Genomic DNA, 21387 nt, shown 5'->3' with positions numbered 1-21387 from the left:
CTTTAAATAATCAGAAAATAAAATAATGCACAGCAACATCTCAGCAACCCCCTTTGCAGGGCACTGTCTCATTTGAAGACTTGTTTATGTTCCTGCGCCACCCCTTCACATGCGATTCGCGCGAGCTTTAATTCCTGAAAATAAAGAGGAAATGTAACTGTACCTATCTGGCAGCCAGAAGCACAAGAGAAAACAAGAAGAGGAGGAAAAGAGGAAACAGGACAGTGGTAAGTGATGGAGATAATGATGAATGAATTAAGGATAATTAAAGACAAACAAACCCACATCTTGTTGTCCAATTTCACTTTTATTTCACCTTATTACTTGTTAACTATGCAGTTAATGTGGGCTGAAACGCATCTAGTGTTACCAGTTATGATGCACAAAATTCATTCATTTTGCCTCAGGCCCCCACATAACCCTAGGTTTGCCTCTGCTGTTCACAATAAATTGCTCAGGAACAATCAATCAATCAATCAATCAATCAATCAATCAATCAATAAATAAATAAATAAACAAACAAACAAACCTGGGCAGCTGCAGTGCTTATGATCCAGAACAATAGGAGTACTATGTGGTTTTGTAAACTTATTTTAATGAGAAGTTACTGAAGAATGAATTAAGTATCAAATGCTCCTGATTTGTTTAACTTTTACTGTTTATTACTCACAGAGTAAATCACTCACAAGTTTAATCAAATGAAGGAAATATATGGACATATATGTAACTTGACAAATAATTTAACACTTGTGGCAGTAAATAGAGCATGTTGTACAGAAAATTAATGAATACATTTGCAGTTTCAAATTCAAAGAAAATGAGTGGAGCTGTGGACTGTGGAATGTAGCACAGACAGTTTATTAAATCATCAGACCATCAGGAGCGTCTCTGTCTGATTTATTGACTCGTTACCACACTGTATTGAAACTGCACTTAAACACTTTGTGAATGTGTCTTATTAAAATATAAAGTATATTTTGGGATAAATTTCCTCTTAAAGATGGAAGTATTGTAGTATCTTGAATTTTAGGACTTTTAGACTTGCAATGCAGTACTTTAACAACAACAACAGGGAAAAAACAGCTTCTGTATAAAAAAACATAAAGAAAGAAAACAAACTGATTTGTTTTAAAGCACATCACTTCTCTTTTGTACACTGTCATGCAGTTTCACTAGAAAATCAGCTGCTCGGTTGTTTGTCTCAGTTCTTCTGCAGACTTTCTTCTGTAAGACTATTTCTTAACAATATATTACTTTACATAAATTCTACAAAGAATAATGTACATTTACATAAAGTAATGTTGAAAAACATGTATTTGTTTGTTTATTGACTGAAGTGTGTTTGTTTCTACTGGCAAACTAATAGACAAGATACAATAAAATAAAGCTAAAATTATGTTTCCTAATGGGCCAGTTGAAAAAAAAAAGAACTATGTGGGCCTTGATTACAGAAATTCAGCCTAAAGATAGATTTTATGTAAGTAAAATCACAGAATGCTCCCTGACCTTTAAAACAATTGTCATCTATACAGTATAAACAAACTGGTAATTTACCTGTGATTTCATCAGTTCCTTTGCAGGAACAGACATTGCCCTCTTCTGGAACCACCTTATTTCACACAACCTGTGTTCATCCGAGGACTCTTATTCACAATCTTCTCAAAGTGAACATCCTGTAAACACACTCAGTACTGTTTGTCTTTACTCTTCTACACCTGTATTCTGTAATGATTTATAATCGCACTATCAGGTCGCCCAGAAGAGGATGGGTTCCCTTTTGATACTGGTTCATCTCAAATTTCTTCCTCATTTCGTCTTGGGGAGTTTTTCCTCATCACTGTCACCTCTGCCTTGTTCACTGGGGCTCTAAATCTACATCTGGATTTCTGTAAAGCTGCTTTATGTCTTTTGTTAAAAGTTCTAAATGAATAAAGTTGAATTGAATTGAATAATTCTTATAATCCTTATATTGCAATTTGTGTAACTGTGTTTCCATTAGAAACTACATAGAATAAATGGTACACTTTCCCTTTACACTCATTAGGCCTCATTTTTCAGACAGAATATGAACAAATTTATTGCTAAATTGGTGTAAATCACCTGGATAATGTGCACCAAAATGGTCATAAGGAACTAGGACTAACCAGAAATGTGCACCAGGATCAGAGATGAGTGCTTTGGTTAGACCACTGGTGCGAGATTGGAGAACCTGGAGAAAGTGCATGGTGATGCTCAGGTAGCAGCAGCACAGACTTCCTGCAGTTACAGCCCTTGACATAATGGTGAAGAGGAGGACACATTAGAGCGGCATATTACAGTGTGGACCTTAACAGACTCTGGCACAATGCAGAGATCCCACAGTGGGCTCTTAGGGAATTGGCATGAGGAACGCTTCATAACAGTGCAGTCTGGAGACACAGAGTAGTGAGCTATAACTTTAACTTCTTTAGCTACCATTTTCATGCAACCATTGGGGGAGAACTTATGGTATTAATGATCAGATGACATCAGCTAGCATTGGTCAGAGATACACATTATTTTTTAACTTAATAAATGAATTCATGTTTGAATTACGCTGCTTGCAAAGAGCCGTTTTGCCACAGTGCAACTTTCAGGTGCTTTAATACAAGTAAGGAATAACGAGTAAGGAATAACACTTGGAAGTGTGCTGTTATAGGAAAATAATTTATGATTAAGTGGTGTGATGAAGCACAACACAAAGTGGAGTTACTGTTACCACCTGAAGTTAATTATTTTCCACTAACAGCACGTCCCAAAGTGTTTTAGTCCTCTTATGCAATTTTTTTTAATAAAAAGGCCCGCATGTCATTGCAGCTATGAACAGTCTCTCTCTCTCTCTCTCTCTCTCTCTCTCTCTCTCTCTGCCTTAGTGCTATTACAGTACGTCACCACTAGGGGGCAGAAGCGGAAATTTCCCCAGTGTTTGTCACGCAGTTCTTCTATGGTTCCTGCTAACAGTCTCACTTCCTCTGTTAAAGATGGCGGTCCACGGCCCTGTAGTGAAAATCCACCCGGTGGTTCTCGCTTCAATCGCTGACTCGTACGAGCGCAGGAATGAGGGAGCAAGCCGTGTGATCGGCACATTATTAGGTGAGGTCTTTAAATCTGGATTTGGACTTTGTAGAACATATAAGATGATTGTTGTATAAGTCCATCCGTTTTGGAAGCTAATGCTAAATGAACGTGTCTATTGAGATGGACACGTGACTGAATTATAGCGTTGATTGTGTAGATACAGTTCTTATAGATATCCCTTTTTCTGTGTACAGGAACGATAGATAAACACTCTGTAGAGGTCACCAACTGTTTCTCTGTTCCGCACAATGAATCTGAAGATGAGGTAAGAACACTGTTAGCCTGTGTGGCTACTGTAGCTCAGCTGACACACGGGTGGCTTCACACTTCACTACATGGCGCGCAGGAGAGTCATGTTAAGCCCTAAGAGCTGCAGGAGTCTAGTGACCTTTCTTTTAAAGTCCTTTTCCTGGTGGATGTAAGAGGCAACATCTCAGTCTGAAACAGCAAAGTAATGTTTTGGCTTCATTTTTATTTATTTTCCCTCAGTAGAGTACACAGGGTTTAAAATGTACAACATCCCCGCCACAATGATGCCATTCTTTCCAATAACTCATGGAGATTTTGTAAATAAACAGTCAGTTCTGTAGATCTTGTGTATTTGAACAGCGATATGTGACTGAAGTCATTTTCTCCTCACAATATTCCAGGTGGCAGTGGACATGGAGTTTGCGAAGAACATGTATGAGCTTCATAAGAAGGTTTCTCCCAGTGAAGTCATCATCGGCTGGTGAGTGGCAGCTCAGTCACGTGGGTTTTTTTTAAACAGTTATTTTACGGTTTTGGTGTATGTTTACAGCTGCATTTTGTGTTTGTTTTGTTTGCAGGTACGCCACAGGATATGACATCACAGAGCATTCTGTATTAATTCATGAGTATTATAGTCGGGAGGCTCAGAACCCCATCCACCTGACAGTGGACACGGCGCTGCAGAGCAATAAAATGAACATCCGGGCCTACGTCAGGTCAGCACGCATTAGTACTATTGCTATTACTCTAATGCTGTATTTAGAGCATTTATTTATATATTATTTATAATTATTATTTATATAATATATATATATATATATATATATATATATATATATATATATACACACACACACACTAATGAGGTGTTTTGGCTTTTTTTTTTTTTCCCCTTTGCTGATTGGTTTGTTGGTGTCTCAGTGCACAGATGGGAGTTCCGGGGAAAACTCTCGGCGTGATGTTCACACCCTTAACAGTGAAGTACGTTTACTACGACACAGAGCGCATTGGAGGTTAGTCACAGAAATTTTCCTGAATATGTGTTACAGCAGTTTTCCTAGATGAATTCTTAGATGCATCTCAACTCTCTCATTATGTGATTCTGCATCAATGCACAGAGTATGGTCTGATTTTTTTTTTCCCTTGAAGAAATGCAGTGTGAAGCGAGTCATAATTTAAAAAAAAAAAAAAAACCAACACGTTTTTTTTGGCCTCAATTGTAAACCAATTTTATGGTGAAGTGGGTTAGGACAAGCAATGGACAAGCTCAGATCAGCCTCCTCTCTTTTAAAGCAACCGTGTGACCCTGTTGCAGATTTTATTAACTGAAAGGACAAAAAGAACTGGACAAGGCATGCTCGGTTTGAGTTTTGTCAAATATTTTGGGAATACAACAATCATGCAAAATCACATTGTATGTTTCCATTCAGAGTTGGAGGAAAAACCTTTTTCTCCCAAAGTGGATTGCAGGTTATTTAAACGATTTGGCTTTTGCCCACTGTAGCATGTGCTGAGGCAAAACATTTTACTTTAAATACTTTTAAAAGTGGCCACACGGTGGAAAAAAACGTGTTAGAATAGAGATACAGAGAGAATTGTTTTTAATCTCATTGTTGCACACTGAATTGAAGATTCAGTAGAACGTTAATGTTCCCATTCCTAAATGTTATCTGGAACACGAGGAACATAAACACAGCAGCAGTCTAACACGCATATGGCTTTTGTTTCATATTCTCCAGATATTTTCACATTATTTGTACTAGTGAGAACAATAAAAAAATATTTTTTTAGTGTACCTTTAAGCAGAAATATTAACTTTTCGGGAAATGTAATTCCAATTGTTCCTGTGTTCGTGTTTCTCTCTAGTTGATCTCCTGCAAAGGACTCGTGCGTCTCCCAGTCGCACCAACGGTCTGACCTCAGACTTGTCGCAGGTGGCTAGTTCAGCTGGACGCATACAGGAAATGCTCACCATAGTCCTGGCGTACATTGAGGATGTGCTGGTGAGTGTGTGCTGCTGTTAAACTCCACCTTGAAACACATTCAGTATGTTCACAAATATTTCACTGTCCAGTGTTTAGTGAGTCTGTTGGTTGGTGATGGTATTGTTACTGGTGTTAGTGTGAGAGTTGAAGCTTTGGAAGCTGATGTGTTTGAGCAGAGTGAACAGACGAGGAGGAGGAGAGAGAGTTGGACAGAGTAAAGCACTAAAGCACCACCACATTGCCCTGTTTAGAGATGAAGCAAGTGCAAAATCCCACTGCACCTCTATCAGAATGGCATTGTGGGTAATGTAGGAAACTTAACCAACGTGAAATTACACCATGAGAGAAGTTCAATTAAAAAAGTCAACTCAGAATTTATTATAAAAGAAATGTGGGATGCTGTTGAAGGTCACATGTTAATTATAAAGATCAATATGCGAGTTGTTCAGGGTGGAGTTTTCTTTTAAACAAACTTGAAATTTGCGCTTTGAGTTCAGATCTGTTTTAATTAAGATGCAAATGAACTGAAGTGTTTGCACACAAATACAAATGTACTCTGTTATGGTTTTATTTGGCATCAGTCTGGAAAAGTGATGGCAGATAACAGTGTTGGCCGTTATTTAATGGATCTGGTCAACAAAGTACCCAAGATCTCAGCAGAGGACTTTGAGAGCATGCTCAACTCCAACATTAATGTAAGTGTCTCTTTAAGGCTTCCTGAATTTTGTTTTGTTCATTGTGCTTACTTTATAATCTGTTTCCTGCAGGACCTCCTGATGGTCACATACCTGGCAAATCTCACTCAAGCCCAGATTGCTCTTAATGAGAAACTTGTTGTTCTGTAATTGAAAAATAAAGACATGTTTATCATTCCATCAGAGTGCTGGTGTATCAAAAGTCCATTTATATATTTGTCTTGAAAGCAGGTGTGTTTGCTTCTTATACTTCACTCCTTCGGTGTCAAATTTGATGCTTATACTTTTCTTATTATTATTCTTATTATATTTAAACCATTGGAGATTTTTCAGTTTTTTAAAATTCCATCATGTGGATTCAGCTGGTAATTACTGCATAAGCATAAGATAAAGAATTGCATAAGCCTGAAAGAATTTGCAGGGTTTTTTTCTTTGATTTTCAATAACACAACAACAGTACCAGGATCTCAAAACAGCATATACAACATTCACTAGCTTAAACCCCCTACACACAATCCAGGTAGGCACAGGGCATACCAGAGAAAGAAAATGAATGAATGAATAAATAAGATATATAAATAAAGGTATAATAGCATATGGAATAAAACAGTTCTTTGTCTATATTAAGAAAGTCCCAAAGAGAAGACCAAGTGTGCCAGCAAACGTCAGATCTTTGATCGTAGGTAATTTTTCTAACGACAAAAGAGGAGCAGCCTGATTCATCCACATTCTGACAGATGGTGTCTGTGAAGTTGACCACAACAACAGTATACATTTTTAGAAAGAAAAGTACGAAAGTGCAGTACACACTCATCATCACCATTAAGATTTACAACAACAGTACAATTCAAGAGAAATATAATTGGAGACATGGTAAAAGTCTTTCTAATAATCTTTTGTGTATTTTTGTGAATCTCCTTCCAGTAGGTCTTAATCTTTTCAGTCCCAAAATGCATGCATCACAGTACCAGTGGCTGCTTTACATTAAAACGTAATTGAAAGGTGTTGGGGAAAATTTTGTGGAGACGAACTAGTGTTTAGTCCTATGGATAAATTTTTGTTCATGAGCCGAAATTGAAGCGCCCTTTGGAAAAACGTTTGCACAAAAAGATGGCCACTCCTCGTCACTAAAATCAGAACCCACGCCCTTTTCCCATAAATAAACATTTAACAACATTGTATAAAGTTTAGACATCTTCCTCTTCGTACTACCTGAGGATAAAAACTGCATTTCTACTTCAGTAAGAACAAAGTGTATTTTACCTATTCTCATCTGAGACTTTAAAAAGTGTTGTAACTGAAGAAAAAAATCATTACTAGGCAATTTAAATTCATGAGTAATCTGCTAAAAAGATTTCAATGTGCCATCTATGAACAAATCACCTAACACCACAACTCCCTTTGACATCCAGGCCTGAAGCCCAATGTTTTGTACAGATGAGGGGAGATCAGGATTAAAAGCAACTGGAGATTTAAAACATTAGTTATTTGGGATGGCTAATAACTTCCTAACATCCTTCCACACGTTTACGTTTAATTTATGTAGTCCCTGTTGTTCTGTGTTGTCTTATGTGGCACCTTGGTCCTGGAGAAACGTTGTTTCGTTTCACTGTGTACTTGTATATGGCTGAAATGACAATAAACTCCACTTGACATTTGACACCAAAAGAGTAAAGAGTAAAGTTATTGAATATAGACTGAATCTTATGTATCTATAAATAAAAAGCAGAGAACATAAGTCTTGGATAACACCTAAATGATTCAATCACAAATCAATAAAACAAAATTTTAATCTAGTCGAAATTTTAAAATTTTTTTAATTTTTTGGTTCCAAATGTACATTGAAATCGAAGAATTTACCCTTTTAAAATAACATGGCAGGCATTGAAACGAAAAATTCAACCTTGGGAGAACATTCACTCTTATATTCACACTCTAATCCTCCCCTAAAAAAAAAAGATGGAAGGGTGGACCAGTCTGACAAATTCTGTTTACTTTTAGTAATTAAAGGAGGATAGTTCACATTAGACAGGTCTTCCAAATTAGGTGTAACATTTACTCCCAAATATTTAAATCCTGAAGATGCTGAATGAAAGGGGGAGCTCAGAGTAGCCCCGGGAGGAACATGCGTAAACAAAGCTAAAGATTTATCCAAATTAATTTTATATCCTGAAAAATTACTATAATTATCAATTACTGTGAGAACAGTGTCAGTAGAGGTCTCAGAGTATTTGAGATGTAGCAGAACATCATCTGCATAAAGGGATATACGATGCTCCTCTGAACCTATTTCAATGTTTACGATGGTTCTTATAGCATCAGCCAGTGGATTTATAACTAAAGTAAGCAAAGGTGGTGAGAGAGGGCGACCTTGACGGCAACCTCTGCCCGCTGAGAATTTATTAGAAAGCAAACCACCAGTATTGACTACAGCCATAGGATTGGAATATAAGAGTTTGACCAGACTAATAAAGCTAGGCCCCAGCCATACTTTTTCCAAGACTGCAAAGAATTTGCAGTTTTAAATATTCTAGTACTCCTAATAAGGTGACTATGCAGATAAATGGTTCGTTTTTGAAGACCATTCACGATCTAAACGTTACACTTCGGTGGCATGTTTGTTTGATTTATATAGGATTAATAGACACATCATGTGCCATGCAAAGACTTATTTATTCATGAAAAGTGCGGCAGCAAAAGCTGCACTGAGACCAAGCACCACAGGCAAAGAGACACAAACCTAACCAGAGGCCAGTATTCAGTATTTACATTTCCACCACAGTATAGTGTCTGTGACATTAACCAATCAAATCTAAACAACTGGACCCTGAGTCTTCTTCTTTTCTTCTTCTTATTATTTAGTTTGAAATGACGACGGCCAATAATGCATTTAATAAATAATGTTACGTCACATTTAGCCTGGATCGTGATTGGACCATGAACTACGTCATCCAGCCCAAACCCGGAAGTTGGGAATGGTAAGATGGCGCTACTGCGCTGTCGGCGAGACCCGTGCGGGTTTATCTGTCTCATTCTGACTTATTTTAGCGTATTTTACGCCGACTACGTTGTTATCCAGTATGTACTGATCCCAGCTTACTCTGGAAGGTAAGAGTCTCCGTCACTGTGTCGTATTTAAGTTAAAAAGCGGAGTGACCCGGTGCTGCAGCAGGTAGTGCTCCTCCTCCTCCTCCTCCTCGCAGCTCGGGTTACTGCCTGTGGAGGTTCTGTGCATGTTCTCTCCGGGTTCTCCGGTTTCCTTCCACATCCCCCAAACACGCTAGTACGTGTATTGGCTCTTGATTGCTACTAGGGGTGTGTGTGTGTCCTGTTTAGCTACCCCTTAAAGCACTGTTATCCCCATAAAGGCTTTGTGATCAATTCATCAGTGATAAATTCATCTTTTTAAGGTGTTTTTGTCCTTTTCTCTACAGTGTATGGTGCACACTTCATGGATCTGTCTTTAATGTCATATTACTGCTGCTTCTGGCTTGTCATTCGAAAGCTGTGTTCTCTGACCCAGGTGAGTTTCATGTAGACACACCTGCATTACACAGAAGCTGTAGCTTATTTGTTTGTGTAATGTCATAGGTATACGTTTAACAAAACCTGCAGGTTGGTGGGTTTGATGTGTAGGTGTAATGATTCTCTGAACTGGTGTTCTGAAAGTGTGGTCTGGAGAACCGTTTTTATTTATTTATTTATTTATTTAAACTCTCGACAGTGTCCCTGACTGTTTGAGAACTCTGCTGTAGGTTTTCATTCTTACTAATTCTGTTTAATTCTGAACCATCCAACATTTATTAAATATAGGGTTAGGGTGGCCAAAAAAAAAAAAAAAAAATCAAATTTTGACCAAAATGTTTTTTCTCCTAATATTATCATACACTATATGACAAAATGTTTGCGGACACCTGACCATCACACCATCACATATGCTTGTTGAATATCTTGTTCCAAATATGGATTCTGTCTCCTGGTACTCAAAATGAGAACTCGTGTCCCATTGTAAACACAAATGAAATCAATAAAAAGCAGGAGCTTTTGGATAATCTGTTTGTTACTCAGTGGATTTGGAATGAAATTGTTAAGTGATTTTCTCCCATTTCACTTTTGAGAAAATTTAAAATGTTACTTTACTTAACATTAGTTCTGATTGAAAAATGCAAAATGGAAAAATATTTCAGTTCAGGGAATTCTGTAGTTTTTAGAATTATATGCAGTAGCAAATGTCACAGTTTGACCATGAGGAGGATTTTCCAGGCCGCCACACACATGTATTGACTGTGTGTGATGTGATGCACACATTTGAGAGAAGGTTTTTATTTATTTATTTACTTACTTACTTACTTACTTACTTACTTTTTTTTTCCAGGTATGGTTCCTCTTCCTGAGACAGCCATTGATTTCTCAGACTTGAGGTCTCAGTCCAGCCGTGTGAATGACAGGGTGAGGTAACACTTTACTGTGCAATATGTCCAACGTACAGTACCTGCTGTTTAAACGATATCAAGGTAGTGGTATTTGTGGATTTAGTGGCTATACATCTAACTCTGCTTTTTGTTAGTCTTCTGTGGGTTGTGAATAGTATTAAAGTCCTTATTCCTGTGAGAGGTTAGTGGCTTGTGTTGCTCTGATGTCGTTAGTGATGGCTAGTTAGTGATTATTGAGATCACGAGCGATGGATTTAACTAATAAAGGCGAAAATTTACTTAATAAAGGTGATATTATGGAAGTTGAAGCTTTGCAAGTATACAAATGTGAGAGCTGGACTAAAGGACTAAAGCAGGTAACTGAATGGCATTGTGAGTAACGTATGAAACCGTTAACCAAATTGAAAATTGGCCCAATATGTCCATGAAAGAAGTTCTAACTAAAAGTGTCAATTCAGAATTTTATTAATTATTATAATTATTATTAAATAAATCTTTGACATCACAGAATGTCACATATTAGTTATAAATATTGATATGCATGTTGGTTAGGGTGGAGTTTTTCTTTGTTCTGTGAATCAGAAGTTTTGTTTAGGCACATATAAAAGTTATATTGTTGGTGTGAAAAGTTTTTTATTTATTTATGTATGTATTTATTTATTTATTTATTTATTTTTATTTTCAAATAAGGGTTGTGAAGGCTGGACTGTGTGTAGTCGTTGTGAAACATATCGTCCTCCTCGTGCACATCACTGCCGAGTGTGTCAGCGTTGCATCAGACGCATGGATCACCACTGCCCATGGTCAGTCTCACTCTCCTTCTCTATCTATTTCTGTCTATTTTAAATTCTTCCGTCTGTTTTTAATCACATTGCTATTTTTTCTCCTTTACTCAATTTATTTATTGGTCTGTTTTTGTTTGAATGTTTGCTCTAATGATCTTTAGGATCAATAATTGTGTTGGAGAACTCAACCAGAAGTACTTCATCCAATTTCTCTTTTATACTGGTGAGTGTGAAGGGCTTGTTTAGTTACTTTAGTTATGGTTTAGTTTATAATAGTTTGCTATGATGACACAGTCCATTTCAGCATGCATAACACATTGAACCTTGAGTTGGTTGAGCTACAACAGCAGAAGACCACATTGAGTTCCACTCTTTTCAGCCAAGAACAGGAATCTGAGGCTATAATGGGCACAGACTCATCCAAACTGGACAGTCGAAGATGGGGGGGATTACCTGATCTAGGCACCAACAACCATGCCATGATTAAAGTCGCAGAGATCAAACTTTTTCCCCATTCTGATGTTTGATGTGAACATTAACTGAAGCTCTTGACCTGTATTTGCATGATTTTATATTTTATACATTGTGCTGCTGCTGCATTGGCTGGTTAGATAACTGCATAAAATGAACAAGTGTACAGGTGTTCCGATTAAAGTGACCGGGGAGCATAAGTAAGTAGCTAAAGTAAGGTACCAACTGAAAATATACTGGTAAACAGCAGTCAACATTTAGACTCAACACAACCTATTTTTGAGGAAAAAATTTCACTGCTGTCCATGATGATCTAGCTATGACCCCTGCACTAAGTGATCAGAAACTGCACTTTATCCATTATAGTTATTATCCTGGATGGTAACCTCAATAAATTAGATTTATACAACAGTTAATCGCTAATCTGGTTCCGGTCCGCTAATCTGATTGGATGATTGGCGTTCCAAGAGTGCTTATATTTAGTATAATTTAATTTAGTATATTTTGTTTTTTATCTTTCATGTCTCCAAAGGCATGGCCAGCCTGTACTCCATGGCTCTGGTGGTGTCGGCATGGGTGTGGCGGATACGGAGTGAAAGAGATGGAGATGGAGAAAAAGGTGAAGAGGATGTTCCCAGTAAGCATCTAATAGTGTAAGTAAGAAAAGTAAATCTATCACAAAAAGTTTATATTTATGGTGTGATAACATGCATTGGAAAAATGAAAACTAATGCTATTTATTTATTTGTTTGTTTGTTTGTTTGAACCAAAAAGATGCACCAATAATTATTAGCTAAAGTTTATACATTCTATGTTTTCTTGCTTTTGGCGATGTTAAACATCTCGTCCACTGTTCCTTCTGTATGACAGGGCACATTACATCATCTTGTTAGTGGAGTCCATTCTGTTTGGCGTTTTTGTCCTGGTGATATTTTATGACCAGGTGTGTACCTTACTTCAGTATTTCTTTATGGGGCCAAGAGAAACCACACACACACACACGTATACATTATACAAGTTATGTAGCAGTTTGAATCCTGTTCTTTCTCCAGCTGGTGTCCATTATAACAGATGAGACACCCATTGAGCAGATGAGAAACAGACTGATGAAGGACAGACCCAACAGCGGGCAGTCAGTGCACACGACACACACCCGAAAACCTAAAGTTGCATTGCTGAGGGAGGTGTTTGGAAGAGGTAAGAGCGTGCATCTTTCTGTAAATGTAACAGCATGTATGGATGAATTAATTCCATTCTTTACAAACTGTTCAGTGAGCAAACTTTTACACAGTATTTTGTGTCTTTTACTAGTCACGCTCATATGCAGATCTCTGTTTATGATCAGATCTGCTTCAAAAACTTGAATTTGCCTGCTAATATTGCCATCAACATCATAGCACTCGTCATCCCGTACATCACATACATAGAACATGAGCCGGTGAATGTCAAATCACAGAATCTGAAATAAATTGTGAAATGTTACTGGTGTGTGAGTCTGAATGAGCAGTCAGGTAAATCCTGTCTGTTTTTAACTGGAGCTAAATAAGTGGCTGAAAAACATAACCATTAAGCATTGTCACGTTGATGGAAAAAAATTTAAAGCAAGGAGAAGGCAGAGAATGTCCGTTGTCCCTAATGGGTCGGATTAAAAACTAACTAAAATGGACTAAAGACGATTCAACATGCAGTCACTGCTTTTGTTTGAGTCATAGATTGTTAAAGAGATAGACTTTGACGATTTGGTGGATGGAAAAGCAAGAAAGAGAACAGTTGCTTAGAAAGAGTCCAGGAAAGAGACCAGTTGTATCACAGAGACTACTCAAACACTCTTAATGGATGTGCAATGAAAAGTTTATATTTTGTTTTTCATGAGGTGGGTTGTGGAGCGTTCAGGACTCCATGTATCGGCCCTGCTCAGATTCCTGCATAGAATTTACTAACCTGTCCCTGTTAAACACATCACAAATATTTTAGTATAAAAATATTTAATGTGTTTTAGGGTGGAGGTTTCCTTTAAAGGGAGATGCTGATCCTGTGACTCGTACCTATAATGTTAATAAAGGTGAAGTGAAGTGAAGTGACTTGTGGCCAAGTATGGTGACCCATACTCGGAATTTGTGCTCTGCATTTAACCCATCCAAGTGCACACACACACACAGTAGTGCACACACACACACACACACACACACCGTGAACACACACCCGGAGCAGTGGGCAGCCTTTTTTGCTGCGGCGCCCGGGGAGCAGTTGGGGGTTCGGTGCCTTGCTCAAGGGTCTCACCTCAGTCGTGGTATTGAGGGTGGAGGAGAGCGCTGGTCATTCACTCCCCCACCTACAATCCCTGCCGGACCTGAGACCACTGCACTGCTGGTTAAAATAATCCTTTTTCATTGTTAGTGTCAAGATACATTTATTAAATATTTCACGCTTATATGCAACTTTGTTGTGTGTTTGCAGGCTCTGTGCTGTGTTGGCTGTTACCGTTCCAGTCCTCTCCCCCGTCCGCTGGAGGAATCAGTTACTCACCTGTTCCTGATTACGATGTGTAAAGATGACCGACGTCAGCAGTACTTTACAGTTTTAATGATGAGAGTGTTTATTAAGTGTAGCACTGTGTGTTATGTAGTAGCTCTTAATCTGCGTACATACTCAAGTACGCACACACTGTTATCAAGTCGCAAGAGCTATTAAGTGAGAAATGTCACATTTGTTCTTTCTTTCATTCTTTCTTTCTTTTTCTCAGCTATATGACTGTCTTTATCTGTCATCATGGCCTCTTAATGGTTTACTGTTGCAAATATAACAAACATAGGAATAGGGATGCTCAACAGAATATTAAAATATTGAATAAATTATTATAAATAATTATGTAGCTACTCTAGGCAGGCTGTAATTATATTAGCTACTGTAAAGTCTGTTCCACAGTCGTGTCTGGTACATATGTTTAATGCATGAAAAATGCATCGGTTTCTTCAAATTTACTTTTGCAAATGAAGGCAAAACTGTTTATTTAACGTCAAACACTATAATATACTTGAATATAGATTCCGAGAAGGTTTCACACGTTTCTCAGCGAGCTGTATCGGTGTTGAAATACAGTAGAAAATGAAGCAGCAGTATCTCTAACACCAACACTGTGTTACTTAAATCAGAGCCAGTCCTGTAGTGGAATAAAGTTGCTGTTGCTTGGGGCTTTTAATTAAACAATGTTAAGAGACCCACTGAACGTTACTGACATCTGACTTGTACTGAAAGTGTTTGTTTCTTTCTCAATTGAACATTCATTTTTATTTATTTATTTTTATTCAGTGATCTGTCAGTCACTTCGTTTTGAGTCTATAGGTGTAGTTTTTAAATGTATATAAATGTATTTTATAGCAGTTGATGCAGGGAAAGTGTTGGAGCATTTTCAGGGTACTGGCTTCAGTTATTCGAGTGCTTTGAGTTTTCTTTGTGTAATTTGTAACACATTTATATTGCTGTTTGGCAGATTGAAGGATGCTAATGTAAGATGTTTACACTGATATTTATTTACTTTAACTGTCTAAATGCTGCTGAATTAAAGTAAAGGACAACTTTTAATATGGCATTTTGGCTTTGCATCATTAAATCAGCAATATGTATTTTTTGTGATATTTGTGATATTAAAAAAAAGTGACTTTAAATTTCAAGTCAATTCTATGAATTTGTAATTGGCATTACAGTAAGTGAATTATTTGATATGTATTGGTGTAATTTTTTTTCTTTAGTTTTTGTGTAGTTTAGTTTTTGTTTAATTGTTTAAACTTTTAATTACAAACAGAATGGCACATTTCGATTGTACAAGATATATCTGAAAATTATATTAAGATATCAATATTGTACTATTAATCCCTTACACACCAAGAATATCTCTTATTGAGAACAGCAAACATTTCTGTAATTGCTTGGGCTGAATCTTAAAATGTTCTTCCCAAGTATGAAATATCAAGTATTTGAGTCACTAAGGTGTATGAATCAGCATACCGTCAAAGCTATGCAGTGAGTTATTCCTTTTGTTCAGTTGCTGTTGATGTTGATGGGCTTTACAATTGCAAACTACACATTTAAGGTAAGTCACAGCACTGCTTTTCTATTCATATTCATTAGAAATGTAACACAGTACTATTATCTGTTATCTGTTCCTCCTTTGTCTGCTCTTGTCTGCCATTAACTGTTAGGGTTAGGTATTGGTGAAGGTACAGTGATTCCCCCAGAACAATAACTCAATCTAATATTATGTAATTAATTAATTAGTTAGATATTTAATTTGTTTATCACTTGAATATAACTGCATTCTCCCTCAGTCTTTATCCAACAAGTTCAGGGTGGAGTATTAGGGTAAGCAGGATGAGGAATGAGCTACTAAACTAAGCAGGTCACCATCCATGCCTGACTGGGCTTTTTTCTGCTCACCTAGCCATCCTCCTTACTAAGATTTAGTTGAGCAAGAGTCTGGGTAGATGTGGGGTTTATGACAGGGATAGAGTGTTTTAATTCTAAGGTCCAGAAGAAGGTTGAATTAGGTGTGATGGGCAATAGGTGCTTGGATTAAAGATTGAGACTCTAGATTAATGCTGTATTTCAATATTGGTGTGATTGTTGCTCAATCTAAAGTTTGAAGTTGAAACTGTTGGCTTTAAAATGCCAGAATGTTTTATGTTGCTATTTTGCTGGTTGTAATTATTTGTAATTATTTGAAATTAGCTCTGATGGTCTTTTGGTGCTTATATCAGACTGGATGGTTGGGCTTTCCATATTGTTGCTCATAGTCTCAGATCACGCCTAGTTAATCGGTGACAATTCAGAGCCAAGGCCAAGATGCAGACAAGCAGGCTAAACCAACTGTCTGCTAGCTGCCTTGAGTTGTCACTCAGTTTCTACCATATTGAGACTGTGTCTGTTCCCTGAGATAAACAAAAATATAGATATTCTCAGAAGGTTTGTTTTAGTAACCTAATTAACATATAACTACATCACACTGAATTCACAGCTGAAGTCGGGACTGTTAAATATTAGCTCTCTTAGGTTTAGGGTTAGGTATTGGTGAAAGTACAGCGTTAGTGTTAGGGTTAGGATTTTGAATTTAATTTTTGTTTTTAAAATTGGTACAAATTTGGACTTGTTTTCAGGCTACATTCGCTTTTCCTTCTCCTTCTCCATTTATTTATTTATGGATTATTTATTCCTCTCTTTTCTTGAATGAAACTCAGCTGGAGTTTAAGTTAGGACAGTTTGCCCTCTGTCATTTGATTTTTTTGGTATACTCAAGATGAGGGTGAAGTTTTTTAGTTGAAGATGTTTGTTCAGCTAAGGTGTTTGTATTAATTTGTGACTAGTTTGAATTAAAACTGTTGTTTTTGTTATTAGCTGTGTTTGCCATTCGCTTAGAATATGAAGACAGAGAAGGTTTCGGTGAGTGTTTCTTTCCAACCATTCTCCATTACTTTGAGTCTAATAGTCTTCTTGGTCTGAAGGCTCTGGCTAGGGTTAGGTTTTTGAAGTCCAAAAACTGCATGGTGGTATAGGGAGCCAAGGGAAGTGCACGGGCCGGCACCTGTTAAGCACTGCTATAGCTCTGGTAGATACCGAGTCTTTGCAGTTGCCCCTGTTGGGCTTTGGTTGGATTTTATGCTTTGTTTTCAGAATTGATTAGTTTAATATGTCATCGGAAGGAGAGCAGAGTGAGGGCGAGCCACTAGACTGAGCAGGTCAACCCCCTATGCCTGTATTGGCATATTTCTGCTCACCTACCCATCCTTTCTACCATCATTTGATGAATCTAAGGCTGGGCAGGTGTGAGGAAAAGGATAAGTCAAAGCTGGAATTTAGACAGGGTAAGGTTTAGGTATACACAAGGCCATTTTGCCTGTAGCATTTAGCTGGAGTGTAAGTGGTAGGTGAGTGTTTTTCAGTATGCTAATTTTAGGTGCATCTGACTAATTAAGATATTTTAGGACACATCATCAGCAGTGTACCTCAGAGTTGTCAGGTGTTTCGGCCTTTAAACACATCCTCTGTACACCCTTGTATGAGGGGGCCAGCCGCAGGTCGATCAGTCCTCGGTTTGTGTCCCATGTCCAATTGGATAGTGTTTACATATTTTAATTAATTAAATAAAAATTTAGTTAATTATTTGTGTTCCTAGCATGTTTATTCAGTTTTGTCTTAAATCTTATAAAACTCCTATTTTTCTGAAGTGTGTCTAATTTGAATAAAATGCATATTCCTGTCCAATTGTATTAAAGGTGTTTAAATTTGTATCCCAGAATAGGTTGAGATTTGGATTACAATCATGAGCCATGTCTAGCCTAGGGGTCAGTTTAGGATTGCCATAAAGGTTAGGTTAATCTTAGTTTTGGGTAGGAGGTCAGATTAGGGTGAGTGGTAAGGAATAGGGTCAAGGGTTTAGGGTAAGGTTTAGGAGTTAAGGGTTAGGTTTTGGGTAGGGTCAGGGTTAGAGGTTAGGGTTAGGGATCGGGATAGCAGTTAGGAGTTGGGGTTTGGGATAAGAATTCAGTTTAGAGATGTGGGTTAGGGTTAAGGTCAGGGGTTTAGGATAGGGTTAGGAGTTGAGGTTTGGGTTAGAGGTTAAACTAAGGGGTTATGTTTTGGGTCCGGTTAGGGTTAGGGTAAGGGTTTTGGGGTAGAGGTTAGGACAGTTCCTAATTTGGGTTAGAGGTTAGGTTTTGAGTATTGTTAGGGTAGGGGATAGGGTTTAGATGTTGGGTTAGGTGATTAGGGACCTCTGTAAATTCATATTCAAATGACTATGTAAGTGCTATGGTTCTGTTCAATAGGTTCAACCAAGAAGAATGGACTAGGGATTTGGAGTCAAATAAATAAAACTCAGAAATTTAATAGCAATTAAAAGGAAATGTTTGTTTGCTTAGTAGTTTGTCTCCCCCTACTGGCTGTTCTAAGGATAAGCCTTCATAATGTTGAGATTGTCATGTGACTGGTCAGATGATCAATAAGGAAGTTAATATTTTTCCATCCTGTCCAACTCTGTACAGACATAGATGTACAGACATAGATGTACATTCTTCAGAATGTTTCATTACTATTATTTATACATCTTGAATAGCACTTGATTATTTTTTAAGTGTCCATAGTTTGTGCAAATAGTTGTTCGTCAGTTGAATTTTCTCATTGGATTGTATGTATGCTTCATTATTACTCTCATTTGTTTTCCTATTTAATTTCATGTCATTAATAAGCAAGAAAAGCAGCATCTGTAAGAGTTAAATCTATCATTTAGTGGATTACATAAATAGTTGTATGAAGTATTTATTTCATGTGCACATTCTTCTTCTTCTTTTGGCTTTCCCTTCAGGGGTCGCCACAGCGAATCATCACTCTCCACCTATCCCTATCTTCTGCATCCTCAACACTTGCACCCACTAGCTTCATATCCTCATTTATTACCTCCATATACCTCCTCTTTGGCCTTCCTCTTTGCCTCCTGCCTGGCAGCTCCATGCCCAACATTCTCCTACCAACATACTCACTCTCCCTCCTCTGAACTTGTCCAAACCATCTTAATCTGGCCTCCCTAACTTTGTCCCCCAAACGTCCAACATGAGCTGTTCCCCTGATGTACTCGTTCCTAATCCTGTCCAACCTTGTCACTCCCAAAGAGAACCTCAACATCTTCAGCTCTGCTACCTCTAGCTCTGACTCCTGTCTCTTCCTCAGTGCCACTGTCTCTAAACCGTACAGCATGGCCGGTCTCACCACTGTCTTGTACACCTTCGCCTTGATTCTCGCAGATATTTTTCTATCACACAGAACTCCCGACACCTTTCTCCACCCATTCCAACCTGCCTGCCCTCGCTTCTTTACCTCTTTCCCACACTCTCCATTACTCTGGACTGTTGACCCCAAGTACTTAAACTCCTGCACCTTCTTCACCTCTTCACCGTGTAATCTTACTGTTCCACTTCCCTCCCTTTCATTCACACACATGTACTCAGTCTTACTACGACTGACTTTCATTCCTCTTCTCTCCAGTGCAAACCTCCACCTCTCCAGGTTTTCCTCCACCTGCTCCCTGCTCTCACTACAGATCACAATGTCATCCGCAAACACCATTGTGCTAGGAGACTCCTGTCTGACCTCCTCTGACAACTGGTCCATCACCATAGCAAACAGGAAGGGGCTCAGAGCCGATCCCTGATGCAGTCCCACCTCCACTTTGAACTCCTCTGTCTGACCTACAGCACACCTCACCACTGTCCTGCTCCTCTCATACATGTCCTGCACCACTCTGACATACTTCTCTGCTACTCCTGACTTCCTCATACAGTACCACAGCTCTTCTCTTGGCACCCTGTCATACGCCTTCTCCAAGTCTACAAACACACAGTGCAACTCCCTCTGACCATCCCTATACTTCTCCATCAAAATTCTCAGAGCAAAAATTGCATCTGTTGTGCGCTTTCTGGGCATGAAGCCATACTGCTGCTCACAAATTTCCACTACCTTCCTTAACCTAGCTTCCACTACTCTTTCCAATAGCTTCATTGTATGGCTCATCAACTTTATCTCCCTATAGTTGCTGCAACTCTGCACATCATCCTTATTCTTAAAGATCGGCACTAATACACTACTTCTCCATTCCTCAAGCATCTAAAAAATTCCACTGCTGCCTCTCCTAGACACTTCCAGACCTCCACCGGGATGTTGTCAGGACCAACTGCCTTTCCACTTTTCATCCTCTTCAAAGCATTCCTCACTTCATCCTTTCTAATCTTATCTACTTTCTGTTCCACAGAGGTCACCCCTTCTACTCTTTTTTCCCTCTCATTTTCCTCATTCATCAGCTCTTCAAAGTACTCCTTCCACCTCCTCTGTACACTCTCCTCACTTGTGAGCACCCTTCCATCTCTATACTTAATAACTCTAACTTGCTGCACATCCTTCCCATCTCGATCCCTCTGCCTAGCTAACCTGTACAAGTCTGTCTGTCCTTCACTAGTGTCTAACCTAGTGTACAAATCATCATATGCCTCCTGCTTGGCCTTAGACACCTCCCTCTTCACTCTGCGCTGTAACTCCTTGTATTCCTGTCTACTCTCCTCAGTCCTGTCCATGTCCCACTTCTTCGTGGCTAACCTCTTCCTCTGGATACTATCCTGAACTTCCTCATTCCACCACCAAGTCTCCTTATCTTCTTTCCTCTTTCCAGATGACACACCCAGCACCTTTCTTCCTGTCACCCTGATCACTTCTGCTGTAGTTTCCCAGTCATCTGGAGCACTACCTGACCACCCAGAGCCTGCCTCAACTGCTGTCTAAAGTCCTCACAACATTCCTCCTTTTTCAGCTTCCACCACTTGGTTTTCTTCTCTATCTCTATCTTTGACCTCTTCTGCTTACACACCATCAAAGTCATCCTACACACCACCATCCTATGCTGTCTGGCCACTACCACTTTACAGTCACTAATCTCTTTCAGATGGCCTCTTCTATATAGGATGTAGTCTACCTGTGTGCTCCTACCTCCACTCTTGTAAATCACTCTATGCTCCTCCCTCTTCTGAAAATAAGTGTTAACCACAGCCATGTCCGTCCTCTTAGCAAAGTCCACTACCATCTGTCTGTCAAGGTTCCTTTCCTTAACTCCAAACTTGCCCATCACCTCCTCATCACC

At 38.5% G+C, this 21387-nt stretch overlaps 2 protein-coding genes across 3 annotated transcripts; both read left to right on the top strand.

Moving 5' to 3' along the window:
• Nucleotides 1-2951: 2951 nt before the first annotated feature.
• On the top strand, nucleotides 2952-6203 carry eif3f (eukaryotic translation initiation factor 3, subunit F). Its single transcript, XM_026910858.3, has 8 exons — nucleotides 2952-3111; nucleotides 3291-3361; nucleotides 3747-3826; nucleotides 3924-4061; nucleotides 4267-4358; nucleotides 5212-5348; nucleotides 5912-6025; nucleotides 6098-6203. Exons 1-8 carry the CDS (start codon nucleotides 3000-3002, stop codon nucleotides 6173-6175), a joined length of 822 nt encoding a protein of 273 aa, XP_026766659.1. The 5' UTR covers nucleotides 2952-2999; the 3' UTR covers nucleotides 6176-6203.
• A 2751-nt stretch (nucleotides 6204-8954) lies between these two features.
• zgc:77880 (zf-DHHC domain-containing protein) lies at nucleotides 8955-14399 on the top strand. Of its 2 annotated transcripts, none has more exons than XM_026910861.3 (9): nucleotides 8955-9133; nucleotides 9460-9548; nucleotides 10401-10474; nucleotides 11149-11261; nucleotides 11405-11466; nucleotides 12247-12367; nucleotides 12585-12657; nucleotides 12767-12911; nucleotides 14172-14399. In XM_026910861.3, exons 1-9 carry the CDS (start codon nucleotides 9009-9011, stop codon nucleotides 14261-14263), a joined length of 894 nt encoding a protein of 297 aa, XP_026766662.1. In that variant the 5' UTR covers nucleotides 8955-9008; the 3' UTR covers nucleotides 14264-14399. The 2 variants fall into 2 exon arrangements, with proteins under 2 accessions (XP_026766662.1, XP_034155858.1); XM_034299967.2 differs by lacking the exon at nucleotides 8955-9133 and adding an exon at nucleotides 9173-9308.
• The last annotated feature ends 6988 nt before the right edge of the window (nucleotides 14400-21387 follow it).

This window comes from Pangasianodon hypophthalmus, chromosome 26, assembly GCF_027358585.1.
Source record: "Pangasianodon hypophthalmus isolate fPanHyp1 chromosome 26, fPanHyp1.pri, whole genome shotgun sequence".
In the NCBI taxonomy this organism is placed as follows: domain Eukaryota; kingdom Metazoa; phylum Chordata; class Actinopteri; order Siluriformes; family Pangasiidae; genus Pangasianodon; species Pangasianodon hypophthalmus.
The sequence above is the reverse complement of the archived record's forward strand: the minus strand, read 5'-3'. Positions and strand labels throughout refer to the sequence as shown.

Coding starts and splice junctions, on each gene's coding strand:
- eif3f (XM_026910858.3), top strand. CDS start 3,000: ATGGCGGTCCACGGCCCTGTAGTGAAAATCCACCCGGTGGTTCTCGCT. Junction 4,062..4,266: donor AACATCCGGGCCTACGTCAG/GTCAGCACGCAT, acceptor TTGGTGTCTCAG/TGCACAGATGGGAGTTCCGG. Junction 6,026..6,097: donor TGCTCAACTCCAACATTAAT/GTAAGTGTCTCT, acceptor TGTTTCCTGCAG/GACCTCCTGATGGTCACATA.
- zgc:77880 (XM_026910861.3), top strand. CDS start 9,009: ATGGCGCTACTGCGCTGTCGGCGAGACCCGTGCGGGTTTATCTGTCTC. Junction 10,475..11,148: donor CCAGCCGTGTGAATGACAGG/GTGAGGTAACAC, acceptor TTTTCAAATAAG/GGTTGTGAAGGCTGGACTGT. Junction 11,467..12,246: donor CCAATTTCTCTTTTATACTG/GTGAGTGTGAAG, acceptor ATGTCTCCAAAG/GCATGGCCAGCCTGTACTCC.